The 14,746-nt window shown below is 30.6% G+C and overlaps 1 protein-coding gene across 1 annotated transcript in view; it reads left to right on the top strand.

The window, feature by feature from the left end:
- The window catches only part of LOC114339161 (protein FAM161B), a 98,682-nt gene that overhangs the window by 8,791 nt on the left and 75,145 nt on the right, over positions 1 to 14,746 (top strand). Inside the window, exon 3 of the mRNA XM_050652580.1 lies at positions 7,915 to 8,061. Coding sequence (XP_050508537.1) covers positions 7,915 to 8,061 — 147 coding nt within the window. The remainder of the gene's footprint in view (positions 1 to 7,914; positions 8,062 to 14,746) is intronic.

Below are 14,746 nucleotides of genomic sequence, written 5' to 3'. Positions count from 1 at the left end.
ATAAGAGGTGGGGGTGAGTGGGAACCTTGTTATGAAAAATGGTTGTAAGTCCGGATCTGCTTAATCGATTTTTGCAAACTTGGTCTCGTTGAAAACAGATCTTTTTCGTTAATGTAAGAATAATAATTACGAAACAGCCTAGTAAGTAGTATGCCAGCTAGGGGGCGCTATTTTATGTTTTTCAGAAATCTAGTTTTCTTTGGAAAATATTAAATACAAGTACGCACTTTTAACCATGTATTACAAAATTAGACCAAATTATCAACAGAATATCGAAAACCGCATGTCGATACCTTTTTTCTACCTCGAGATATCTTAAGAAACGTATAAATTGTAAACAAACTGATAATGTAACCGGTAAACGAAGTTAAGGAAATCAAAGTGAAAACAGGTAGTGTGCTATGGAAACAAATTAGAGCGGGACACTTGCGGAGTGCCGACAGAAGTGAATATTTCTCATAGATTCAATTATATTCGGTCCGATTTAATTCGATTCCATTTAATTGGATTTAATTTTATTTATTATAATTATGCTTATAATTTAATGTATTTAAAATATACCCAATTTAATACATAATATATATATATATATATATATATATATATATATATATATCCGCATTCTCTATTTCATTTGTTTGTTTATATATATATATATATATATATATATATATATATATATATATATATATATATATATATATGCAGTGATTCTTTGTCTTGTGGGCCAAAATAGACTGCATCCTCAAGAATCACTGCTTGATATTTGAATATACAGTCAAGAATACCATAATCTTATATATATATATATATATATATATATATATATATATATATATATATATATATATATATATTATTTAAGGAGGAGTATATATTTATATTTTATAATATATTTATATATATATATATATATATATATATATATATATATATATATATATATATATATATATATATATATATATATATATATGGTTTGTCAAACGTAGGAAAGAGTTTGAAAATCTAACAATCGCCGAAATTTTTAAACTTTTTGCTACGTTTGACAAACTGTACTAGTGATTTTACCCATTAATTTTAGAATTAACAAACTTTCAAAAGAAGTTTTACTTCAAATTTGATAGTGAATTTAATTATTATTATATAAAATGAATCGGATGTTTAAAAATACAATTTGAGGATAAGTAGGTTGAAAGGAATAATGTAATCAACAAATTTAAAAAAATTCACTTTTGTATAACGGCCTCCCCTTTAATGAGAGTATCTAGAAATAAATGAACTCTTCCATACATTATTTACGATTAAAATTTACACGAAGTATTTACTATACTTCATCAGTAAGTACATTTTTAAATTAAAAAATATCGGTTACATTATTAAGAAAAATAATAATTTAAAGCTTTATGTATCTATATCTTATTAGTCCTAATTTTAACGGGTAAAATCACTAGTATATAATATTATGTATTAAATTAGGTATATATTATATATTTATATTAAATTATAGATATAATATATATTATAAAAATTAAATCTAATCGAATGGAATTTAATTGAATCAAACGAATATAATCGAATCTATAATAAGTATTCAATTCTGTTGGCATTCCGCAAGTGTCACGCTTTAACTTTTTTCCACAGCACACTACTTGTTTCCACTTTGATTTCCGTAACTTCGTTTACAGGAGACATCATCAATTATGTTTAAAAATTAACACGTTTCTTAAGATATCTCAAGATAGAAAAAAGGTATCGACATGCGGTTTTCGATATTCTGTTTTTAATTTGGTCTAATTTTGTAATACAGGGTTAAAAGTGCATACTTGTATTTAATATTTTACAAAGAAAACTAGATTTCTGAAAAACATAAAATAGCGCCCCCTAGCTGGCATATTACTTATTAGGCTGTTTCGTAATTATAACTCTTACATTAACGAAAAAGATCTGTTTTCAACGAGACCAAGTTTGCAAAAATCGATTAAGCAGAACCGGACTTACAGCCATTTTTCATAACAAGGTTCCCACTCACCCCCACCTCTTATTTACAAAGGTAGAGTTAAACTTGCGAAATCAAGTATTCGCAGAATTTTGCGAAGAATACGATGATTGGATCTTCAGTGCCCTTTCATTATGTAAATTTTGTAAAATTTTGATTTTTAAATTTTTGACATTCAATTACGCCCTCTAGCGGTGGACTTACAAATATGAAAATAATTTCCAGGCTTTTCTCGAGGTAACTTTTATTATAATTTTTTTTCCCAAAGCTGTACTATAAACGGTTCCGGAGATATGGCCGAGAGCCATTCTTATTGGGACACCCGGTACAAAATGTTTTATTGACAAATTCAAACTGTAATACCGTACTTATTTTAAATAGAACATTCTGTATTTTATTAGTCTATGTGGAAAATTTTCTTAGCTTTCAATCTCTATTAGTTTTTCTATACCTATCTCCATTCGTTTTTGAAATATTTAAAGATTTCCTAATTTTGTAATCTATAGCAATTATTGTTCGTCCATTCGATTGTAGAATTAAGTCAAAACATAAAGTGAAACGAACGTCGATGTGTATATACATTTTGTATACTGTATACTATATACTACACACATCGGCGTACGTTTCACTTTATGTTTTGATTTAATTTGTTTGAAAATGAATCGTGACGTATGGGAAAAGTTATAGCGGATGAACAATATTAGAATCCAGTATGTCGTGGTTATGTACAACACATCACCAAATTAATAGCAAATGAATATGCTTTTTTAAAAACGTGAAAATATGAGAGTTTACGAAGAGAATGAGGCCAAAAACCCCTTCTAAATACAGTGGAACCCCGATAAGTCGGCCCCCGATAACCCGGAAGTCCGGCTAACCCGGACCGATTTTCATCAGACAAAAATTTAACAAATAAACAATTTAACAATTTTATCAAATAAAAATGTATGTAGGTCAAATAATATTTGAGAGATAATGTGTATTTGTGTAATTTGAACACATATAAGTATGTACAACAGTAAAAATGATTCATGCACACGGCGGCAGGCAGAGCGACCGTCTCAGCTTATCGGAAAGAACAGGCACCTGTCTGTATTCCTTTTCCGTTATTTATGTCAAACTGTCTTAGCATTGTTTAAAATAGACGTGACTATTTAAAAATTCTTTTTTAAAACAATGGCCTTAGTCTGTTCTTAAATAACAACATTGTTTTAATCACTTCCGTTCTGTAATCGTGCTTCAGATTGTGTTTGCCTGATTTTTGTCTACGTAATGGTAACAAAACTGTAATGTTAACAAAACGTAAAAATGTTGTGACAATGGAAAAGAAACTAGAAACATTAGGTAGGATTGATAAAGGCGAATCTTTAAAATAAATTTATTGCAGCATCATAATATGATATTATGATACCATAGGTCTGGATCCCGCGTATGAAAAAAAAGTTGATTAATAGCAAGCTAAAAATTTGTTAATAGCTTAAGGGTGTCTAGTCGGATAAACTTTGATATATGAGAACACTGGAACAGGGGCAGTTTTAATTGTGGAACAGGTAAAAAATCTGGAACGGTCAGAACACGAAAATGGCACATTTGTTTTGTCCGACAGAACAGACATAAACTCTCCGAACAGAGATTAAACTCTCATGCAAAAATCAGACTGCTATTTATCACCTGTCATAATTCCTGTCATTTGACATATTCTACATGTTCCACTCATTAAAACGCCAATTTGGTGATAAATAGCAGCTGATTTTTGCATGAGAGTTTAATCTCTGTTCGGAGAGTTTAAGTCTGTTCTGTCGGACAAAATACATGTGCCGTTTTCGTGGTCTGACCGTTCCAAATTTTTAGCCTGTTCCACAGTTAAAACTTCCCCTGTTCCAGTGTTCCCATATATTAATGTTTGTCCGACTAGACACCCTTAAGCTAATAACAAATTTTCAGCTTGCTATTTATCAACTTTTTTTTCGTACGCGGGATCCAGACCTACCATATTATGGTGTCGGTACATCTCTACAGTATGACTGAGTTTTTTACCAAGAAATGAACAAAACTCTACACTCTATACAACTATACGTAATTTAGATGTGTACTGTGCATATGTGTTTCATGTTTTTGTAATTATAATGGAGGTTATTTATTAATTTTTACTATATTCTCCGGCTAACCCGGATTTTCGATAACCCGGATCGGCCGCGGTCCCGATTAATCCGGGTTATCGAGGTTCCACTGTATTGACAAAACAACTGTACAACCATACTCAAATGAGATAAACAAATAGAATTATTTAAAAACTACTCGACCGTTCAGGCCTATGTTTTGCACATTTAGTAATTATAAGAAAAGTCACATTATGAATTATATATTATATAATTAGTGTTTATTTAACAATTGACAAAAAGCTTACTTTTATGTTTAATTTACAATAACTTTTTTGTTTATAATCAATTTTTAATTTAGAATATCTCATATTAAAGTATTTTCAAGTTGGTAAGTTGTCTGTTGAACGTCATTATCTACAAGGCGTAGTTTTTGAGAATATTAAAATTAATGAAAAAGGTCGCTTGTTTTGCTTAAATGCTCATAAAAAACCATGACGCAATAAAAATTTCTGATACCCACGAGACGGTACACCTTTTCTATGGACTTCCCCTAGATATTCCAGTTAAAAAATAGCAGTCAGTAATTTTTGGATTTTTAAAGGCTTTTCTTTAGATCAATAGTTTGCGTCGAATCTTTAGACGTTAATTTCTACTGCCTTTTCTTCAATGCAAATGAATGAAAATTTGCAGACATATGCATTCGCGGGAACAATACACGAATAGTCGATAAAAAAAATATTTTTTATGTTTATTACTTGTTTAAATAAAAAAAAACGATTTTAATGGAAAATGCTTAAATTCTCTTGTTTTTTACAATGTAGAAACTTGAAAATTTTACGGATTGTAGCTAATGATATGAACTATACACAATTTCACTTTTTACGTTAATTGTTTACGTTATGCTTCATAATTAAACAATAAAGTTTCAAATTTTGAACGCTCATATATTTGCTTATATAAACATCGGTGCCGATTCATCGGTGTCAAATTTCGGGTGAAGTGGAGTTATATGAATATCGAGTATATTTTAGAAGGGTACGAATTGGCTCCCGCATGAATGCGGGTAGGCTCTCATATAATCGCAGAAACATTAGACATTGTTGCCAAATCGTGTAATATTTATACTGCTTAGGAAATTTACATAGTGATATAGACTTTTTATAGGACAATTATACTTTTAGACAAATACTTTTAGAGTTTGTTTTAGTTCAACATTGGCATATGTGTCAATTGTAACACAAATTATCGGTGTCGGCCGGTATGCGCTCGACCGTTTTGCGCTCTTACCTGAAATCGGCCGGTTTGCGCTCTACACTCTAATACCCGAAAGTTAAGTTAGGACCGAAGGGTTAGATCTTCCTCCATTCCCATAGATATTTCTAGGAAGGTACCTGTTTCTAACAAAAAGAGAAAATTTGAAAGAAGTGACAACGCTGGGTGATATTTTTGACATGTTTAGGTAAAATAAATTTTGTCTATGGGAGCCAATTCGGACTCTACCTTTTTTAGTTCAGGTAAAATTCTTACCATTGGGAGCGAACTCGACCCCGTCCCAAATTTCAATACGATACGAAACAAAACTTCAACCAAAACTAGAATTAAAAAAATTCGTGTTTTTATCGTAGTCTTAGAAAAACCACCGGTAGAGACGTTTCGTGCTACAATTAACATTAGAATTCGTTTTGGCGTATTATTTTAAAGTTTGTTACGAACCGTTAAACATATTCAACGGTCATTTATAAACAAGTGTGTTTCTGTGACCTATGTGCTGTGAATTCTATCATGTGGCATCGTGCAATCATTAAGGGTCCAGTGTGAAGGTATGTACTAAATAGGGCTTTTCATTCACAGTCATTTGTTTCGAGCTTCTGTCATGTGTCATCTAATACGAATATATCTACGTCATACGTTATTGGTATTGCCAATGATACAAACCAAAGACGTATGACGTAGATATATTAATATTATGTGACACCTGACAGAAGCTTGAAACAAATGACAATCGATGAAAAGCCCTATATTTGACGCATAAGTATTTCCTGCGACAATTTGCATTAACTTAATAACTGCTTTTCAGATTTATTAACAAATACTGAAAATTTTAAACTTTTACTAAAATAAAAGCAATACATATTTTATCGAAATTTTAAATCTTTTCACATTTTTTTTTAAGTCCAAGTTAACAAGTCTATGCGTATTACTATAAAGTCGCACTTTCCAGATATATAATATTTTTGATAACATAAAAATAATTTTATTGATTTGTAAACAAATAATACTGTGACTTTCGCTAACAATCAGACAAGTGCCAAAATTTTCAAATTCAAGTAATCTGACGGAACCGTTGCATTTTTTGTGTAGTTTCATAAAATTTTTCACTGAACTAACATCATGTCGATTTTTAAACGCTTTTCTTTAGTTCAATCGTTTGGGTCAATTCTTTAGACGTTAATTTGACTGCCTTTTCTTCAATTCAAATGAATGAAAATTTGCAGACATATGCATTCGCGGGAACAATACACGAATAGTCAATAAAATTTGTTTTTATCTTTATCAATTGTTCAAATAAAAAAAAAACGATTTTAATGGAAAATGCTTAATACTCTTCTTTTTTACCATGTAGAGACTTGAAACAACTTTTACAGATTGTAGCTAATTATATGAACTATACATAATTTCACTTTTTACGTTAATTGTTTACGTTATGCTCCATAAATTCATAAATAAACAATAAAGTTTCAAATTTTTTGCCGATTCCGACTACTTTTCATATTTGTAGTAAGTACATCATGTTTATAAAAATCCTAAGCGGCGACGATTTTGAATGCTCATGTCTTTGTTTATTATAAACATCGGCGCCTATTCGTGTCAAATTTCAATACGATACGAAACAAAACTTCAATTAACACTCAAAGTATTATTTCAAATATTTTTACGAACCTTTAATGGATGGAGTGGAAATTAACAGGGTCTACACCGTGCAATAATAAAGCATTAGAAGAGATTCAAAGACTGCGAAAACTGTAATAGGTGTAAATTATGATTTTGATTTAAGAAATGTATGAAGAAATTTCAGAAAATGTACAATGTATGTATCAAATGTTGAAATAAATTCAAAAAATGTGTCTATCATATACATCCTTTTTTTAAACATGACGATATATTTTATTGTTTGAAAACTGTAAGACTAAAAAGTAAAAAATAAAAAAATATGAAAAAAAAATTTTTGGAAACGCTTTTTCTTGTAAGACTAAAAAGTAAAAAATAAAAAAATATGAAAAAAAAATTTTTAGAAACGCTTTTTCTTTAGTAACTAGTGACTAAAATGAAAAATATTATAAAAAAATCAACCAAAAAGCAAAAAATAAAAAAAAAATCAAACTCGAGGGATTATTCGAAAAAAACTGTTAGATACATTAAATATACAAAAATCTCACACATTCGTTAAAAAATTGAAAAAATTAACACATTCGTTAAAGAAAAGCGTGGGGCGCGTCTTCATCGAATAAACGGTTTGAGGATAGATACTTTTTTACTTTTCGGGCCCCACGCTTTTCTTTAACGAATGTGTTATATTTTTTTCAATTTTTTAACGAATGTGTGAGATTTTTGTATTTTAATCTGTCTAACAGTTTTTTTCGAATAATCCCTAGAGTTTGAATTTTTTTATTTTTTGTTTTTTGGTTGATTTTTTTATAATATTTTTCATTTTAGTTACTAATGAAAAGCGTTTCTTAAAAATTTTTTTTCATATTTTTTTACTAAATGCTTCTTTTCCTGGAGTATAACGTCTATGTCTATTTTTTATTGTAGAGATGAGGAAAATAAAATAGTTGAAGAATTATTTTTTAAAATGAAAAAGCCTAAGGACGATAAACCAGAAATGTTTAAAGCAAATGATGTACCCGTAGAATCGCAGATTCCTTTATTTGATAAAATAATGGCTGATCAACAACGAAGGTCTAGATACAATTTTATTAACGACACCTAGTTTATTAAGATTTATATACAGAGTGTGTCAAAAGTAATGGGAAGGTCGAATATTTCTCGAAACGAACATCGGATCGAAAAACTGAAAACTACGTGTTCAGTATTTTTTAAAAATCTATCTAATAACACCAAACATAATCAAACACCACAAAAAGGAACCCCCATTTTTTACTATAGATTTCGATTCCTATACAAAAATAATTAACTTATATTCGAGACATTTTTTCAAATTATTAATAGATGGCGCTATAATTGGGAAAAAATGTATCCTTATACCCTAGGAAAATTATGGAAATACGTATTCAACATTTTTCAATCGAATGACACCCAACATGATCCCCCGTCCAACCCTCTTTGAAATATTTAATAGGAGCCCAATTTTTTATTGCTGATTAGAATTCAGCAGCGAAAAATATTCTACAGATTCTAATTAGTGAAAAAGTAAACAAGTTTTTTCTGAACTTTTTTCGAATAGTGATAGATGGCGCTGTGATCACAAAAAAACATATATGCTTCTTTTCATGAGCATTTTTCAGTGCGTCACAAATGATAGAAAAAAAGGTAAGTCCGTGATAATACACATTTATGACATTTATTCTAACATGACATTTTAGTTAAATCTGACAGTTGTCACATTTTATTTGCAATTTTGCATAAAAACAAATCAATTGTGTTTATTGCATTTATAAAATGGCATTTCCTTTGACTTGTATAGTCTTATAAATTGTACAGATTATACTCGTAGATATATTATATAATTAGTAATTTTTTTTTCGATTATAGCGCCATCTATTGACAACTAGAATAAATGTTATAAATATCACCGACGAAATGTAATCACCGACGTGCGTTTTTTTCTGTCACATACAATTTAATGCGTTAGAAAGAAATCGAAAAACTGTGACGCACTGAAAGATCCTCACGAGAAAAAGCATACAGACCAGAAGTCTGCAAACTAATTTTTAATGGGCATAATAACTTACAGGGCCGTCTCAACCCGGGGGTGCAAGGGGTGCGAGGCACCCGGGCGCTAAGTCCAAAGGGCGCAAACCGAACACTTGCTAGGCTCAAACTTGCGCTTCTTGTCCTTAAAAAACTACAAATATAGTCAGTTCGCTAAACTCAGACGCAACTGGCTAGATATTTTAGTCGATAATTTTTTTGTTTTTTGCCAATTTTGCAAAAATTGGCAAAATTACTAACTATTTAGTGGTTATTAACTATTGAGTAATTATTTTTTGCCAATTTTACTAAAATTGGCAAAATTACCGACTAAAATATCTAGAAAGTTGCGTCTGAGTTTAGCGAACAGACTATACCAAACATATACTAGTACAAGTGCACTTTCGGTATTTTTAACAAAGGCTATTAATGCTTACTACACCTACGATATGCAAATGAAATATGAAACCCATTTAGATTATTCCGACAATAATTTCGAGAAGGTGACGTTTACACTAGTGAATGTGTGCTTACACAATCGAATGACAATGATTTTTTTTGTTTTTCTGTAGGACAAAAATTGGTTAAGATATAGCTGTTCAAAATTTGCATACACTCGTGATTAGAGACTCGTTTAAGTCCTTTCAACTACAGCCTTTTCAAGAATAAGCACTTAGAACCGACAAAATTTACAGATCGTTTTAACGATATATAAGTAAGTAAAGTAACTTCTGAAGCGGTAATGATTAATTCCATTTAGGATGCTAATTAGGGGGTGATTTTTAGCAGGACAAAATTTACCATTAAGAGGAACCAGTAAAAGTTTGTATGAATCGGATAACGGTAACTTTTTAAAATTAATCGAATGAATTTCCTACTTTGATAATGCGCTATCAGAACACATTGCACGAATTCAAACTGTTCAGCATCACATGCCTCATTTTCGTGGACATAATCAAAATGAATTGATAAGTGTAATTGGTGAAAAAATTAAATGCACAATTGTTGATCTTTTAAAACAACTTACTATTGTTGTTAGGTTTGTTTATCTCAATTCGTCAACAAAGCTTGCCGAAGTTAGAAAGCGTTTTCTAGGTTTTTTACCGGTTACTAATACTACCGGACAAGGGTTAGCATATTATTATATGTTAGAATTTTTGAAATTAATGAACATTGATTCAGATAATTTACGAGGCCAAGGGTATGGTTGGTAATGGAGCAAATATGAGAGGAAAAATATTGGCCTTCAAAAAAAATTTAAACATGAATCCTCGTGCATTTTGTGTTCCTTGTGCGGTTTACAGCCTGAATTTAGGGCTAAATGATGCTGCTAAGTGCCCACTGGAAATATCAAAAAAATGTTCGATTGTTCAAGAAATTTATGTTTTTTTTGCGCTTCAATATTACGGTGTAATGTCATAATCATAATGAATGAGATACTCACTATTCTATTACATGAAAACCGCTTTCAAATACGCAATGGAAGAGTAGAATTGACTGATTAAAAATACTTCGTTTTAATATGGGGAATATTTATAGTGCATTATACTCAATTTTTGACAAATACAACAAATACGACAATGGCACAAGAAACATCGCAAGCTCATTAATAACTAAATAAAGAACTTTAAATTTATCTGCTCTGTAGTGACATGGTACAATATTTTAGCAAAGGTTAATATTGTCAGCAAAACTTTGCAAACGAGCGATATTATTGTTTCGGAAGCTGTTAAGGTACTGGATCAAGTTAGTAAAGATTTATCCAACAACCGTACTGACATTTTATGTACTGTTCGTCCATGTCCCCGAAAAAAACATTTCATTTACGAGGCTACAAACGAGCCTCTTTTAGACCCAAAAACAAATTTTAAAATTAACTTATCTTATTATTTATTTAACATTACCATTGGAAAATTAAGTAAAAGATTTGAAATGTTGAGGGAACATTATATTTTTTAGGATATTTTTTCTTTCTTAGAAAATATATTGAGTTGGAGAAACTCCTAAGAAAACTTTAAAAACACGCAATGTTTAAATTTACAAAAAAATTAGCGCATGGAAATAGATCTGATATAGATGGTGAAGATCTATTCCATGAGATAGAAGTGTTACCAATATTTTTTTATAAATAAAGACACAACTCCACTCGATATTTTGAGTTGTATTTCTAATAAATTACTCTTCGTTTTCCCAAATCCTTTTACATGTCTCAGGATATATTAAACACTTCCAGTAACAGTAGCCGAAGGAGCGAAAGTCTTTTTCTAAACTTAAATTGATCAAAAATTATCTGCGCTCAACAATGGGTCAAGACAAATTAACAAACCTGGCTTTAATAAGTATAGAAAAACAAGTAAAAATAGATATCAGCGTAGTAATAAAAACCTTTGCCAACTTAAAAAGCTATAAAAGTAGACTTTGATATAAGTATAGTGTTATGAGATTGATCTTTTTTGAATATTGAAACCATGTTTTTTAAAATATTATAAATAAAGAAAGCAAACACAATTAGTTTTATTTTTAGCGTACCTATAACCTATAATATAATCTTCTGACAAAAGGGGGCGCAAAGATGAGTCTTGCACCCCGGCGCCGTGTATACTTAAGACGGCCCTGGTAACTTAATACAGTGTTTTAAGAATGTTTTGTAGAATCGGAATCTGCAATAAAAAATGGGGGATCTTATTAAAGATTTATAACTTCCCCTTCCCCAGGTATAGGGTGGAGGTCATGTTTGGTGTCATTCGATATATTTTTAAAAAATATTTAACACATGTTTTTAATTTTTTCATTTGGAAGTGTATTTCTCGAAATATTAGACCGTTTCCATAATTTTCCTAGGGTATAACGATAAATCTTTTTTTTTACCCATTATAACGTCATCTATCAATAATTCGGAAAAATCTCTCGAATAAGAGTTAGGTACTTATTTTTGTGTAAGAAATCCAAATGATAATAAAAAAATGAGATATTTATAGATTTAAGATATTAAAGTTAACCCCCCAGCCCACATCCAGATGGTGGAGTGGGGAGTTGTGTTTGGTGTCATTCGATAGATTTTTGAAAAATATTGAACAATTGTTTTTCAATTTTTCGATCCGGTGTTCGTTTCACGAAATATTCGACTGTTCCACTACTTCCCTTTAACAACCCTTACCCAACAGGGTCTAGGAAAGTTGGTCGAGAACACTTCGTCGACGGAAAATTAGTCGACAACATTTGGTCGACAAACAGTTGGTCGAATGCACAATTCATCGAATGTACAATTCGTCGACGAACATTTGATCGAATGGATTTTTCGTCGACAAACTGTTATAGGTATTTATCTTTAGGATAAAAGGATTAACGGTGACAAACGACGGATTATTGTTTTTTATTTTGTTAACTGGAATATTATATTATACGTATGTATCTAAATATATTTTTTTGGGTTTTGTTAATTTTTTTTTTTTAATCTTAATTATTTTTTTCTACAACCGTGTTAAAAGTGCAATTTTTAGCACCCCATAGGAGCGTTAAAAATGCTACTTTAAAGCACTAGTGCTTTAAAAATTTTAAGGCACTACAGTTAAAAGTGAATTGTCAAATTGTGAAACGTCAAAATATTTATATTTCACTTATTAACATTAATATTAATAGTACAACTTGCGCAATTTGAAAAAGGTGGTTTAAAAGGAATTTTAAAATTAAATTTAAACTGTATTATTGCATTTTTAACACGTTTGTAGAAAAAACAAGTTTATGTAACGGCAAGGTGAGTCGGGGTAAGATCGCACCAAAAAATGTAAACATGAAATTTGTCTGACAATTGTAAAATGAAAATTAGGCATAGAATTATAATAATATGCATACTCTACTTTCAAGACATACTCTGTTCATCTACAAGGTTAGATTTATAGTTAACAAAACCGTATTACTGAAATATTAAAAATAATAATATATATTCAGTGTCCGATCTTATACCTACTTATGGGGCAAGACCGAACAAGAGGTCAAAATTGTACAGAACATTCATTTGTCCTAATAAGGTGGAAGTTCGAATTCCGGTCTTCCCCAATGAGAAAATAAATTGTCTGTGCAAACGATGGCAGTAATTTAGTATTTTATTTAAATCAGTATATAACAAGAAATAATGTAATGCTTATGAACAAAACTGGACATAAAGGAAAGTCCCATTATAACTAAATGTGTGCTTAAGTAACTACAAAATAAAAAGTAATTTCTGGTGAAACTTAAAAAATACAACTTTAATAATTTTAGCACAAGTTCATGCCAGAAAATTCAATATTGAAAGTCATATATGAGCCTCGACGATCTTTCTCAGGTTCTGGTAAAATCATTACAATTGTATCTTTCGTTACAGTATCTTCGTCGGGTTGCTGGGGCCAAAAAAACTGGGCACTGTTATGCTTATGTTTTAAGCATTTTACCAGGTATTTATCATTCAATGTGTTCACCTCGAATAAGGATTTATTTTCTGTGGGGCAAGACCGAATAGCTAAATTTAGTTAAAAAAACACACTAAATAAACACACTTAATAAATCTAAGAATATTCACTTCCTAAAATAAGTGTAAGTAAGCACGCTCCAACTTTGGTACCATCCAACTAATCCGTAAAGTGTAAAGCAAGCGAAAGCACTACCGGTGACGTGATTTTACGAAGTAATCCGAGTTACAGCGACTGTGGACGGTCTTCCCCCAGATTCGATCTTACCCCGACTCACCTTATAATATTTTCGCTAATAATTTTTAGACATTCCCATCGAGTGTAGACAACCAGTTCTACCTTTTGGGGGTCATAGGTTTGATGGTTTCAGCAATTAACAATAATATTGTATTTTATAAATTTATAACGTTTGTAGAAAAAATATTGTATGATATACGTGTTAAAAAGTACATTTTTAAGGCACTCACGTGAATTGCAGAATGAGCGAAGCGAAACTTTCACATGCGTGCCTTAAAATTGTACTTTTAAGACTTATATCATAATAGTTATTTATGATATAAGTGTTAAAAGTACACGTTTAAGGCACGCATGTGAAAGTTGAGCGATAGCCAGTTCTGCAATTCACATGCCTTAAAAATGTACTTTTTAACACGCATATCATACAATATTTTTTCTACAAACGTAATTACAGGACAATATCTACAAAAACTTTTACTTGAACTGACATTCCATTTTTATATTTTTTTGACATTACATCAAAATTGCCTATACGATCAATACGAATTGCAGTGCCATAAAAATTTTAAAGCACTAGTGCCTTAAAGTAGCATTTTTAACGCTCGTATGGAGTGCTAAAAATTGCATTTTTAACACGGTTGTAGAAAAATAACTATTAAATTTAATGAAAAAATTGGCTGCGGTGTGAGAGTAGACAGCAAATATAAATCTATATTTTAATTAGTAATGTTGTACCGTTCTCCTTTTTGATGTCGGCGCACTTGCGAACGGAGCATTTCCGGACAAGTCAAATTTGGGGGCACTTGCCGACAAGACGAAATATGCGAGATGCTGAGTTAAATAAATTGTTAGGGAATCGAGGCATTTCCTTACAATGTTTTCGACTGCAATAATCAGTCAATATCAATAAAAACGTAAAGAAATCGTGAGAACAACCTTCCCGTCACACTTTATCCAAGGCTTAGGACTGGCTTTTAAATTGATACTTATCAACATTTTAGACTACAGCAGAAAATTTAAACAAAATC

The sequence above is a fragment of the Diabrotica virgifera genome, chromosome 6 (assembly GCF_917563875.1).
Source record: "Diabrotica virgifera virgifera chromosome 6, PGI_DIABVI_V3a".
In the NCBI taxonomy this organism is placed as follows: Eukaryota; Metazoa; Arthropoda; class Insecta; order Coleoptera; family Chrysomelidae; genus Diabrotica; species Diabrotica virgifera.
The sequence above is the reverse complement of the archived record's forward strand: the minus strand, read 5'-3'. Positions and strand labels throughout refer to the sequence as shown.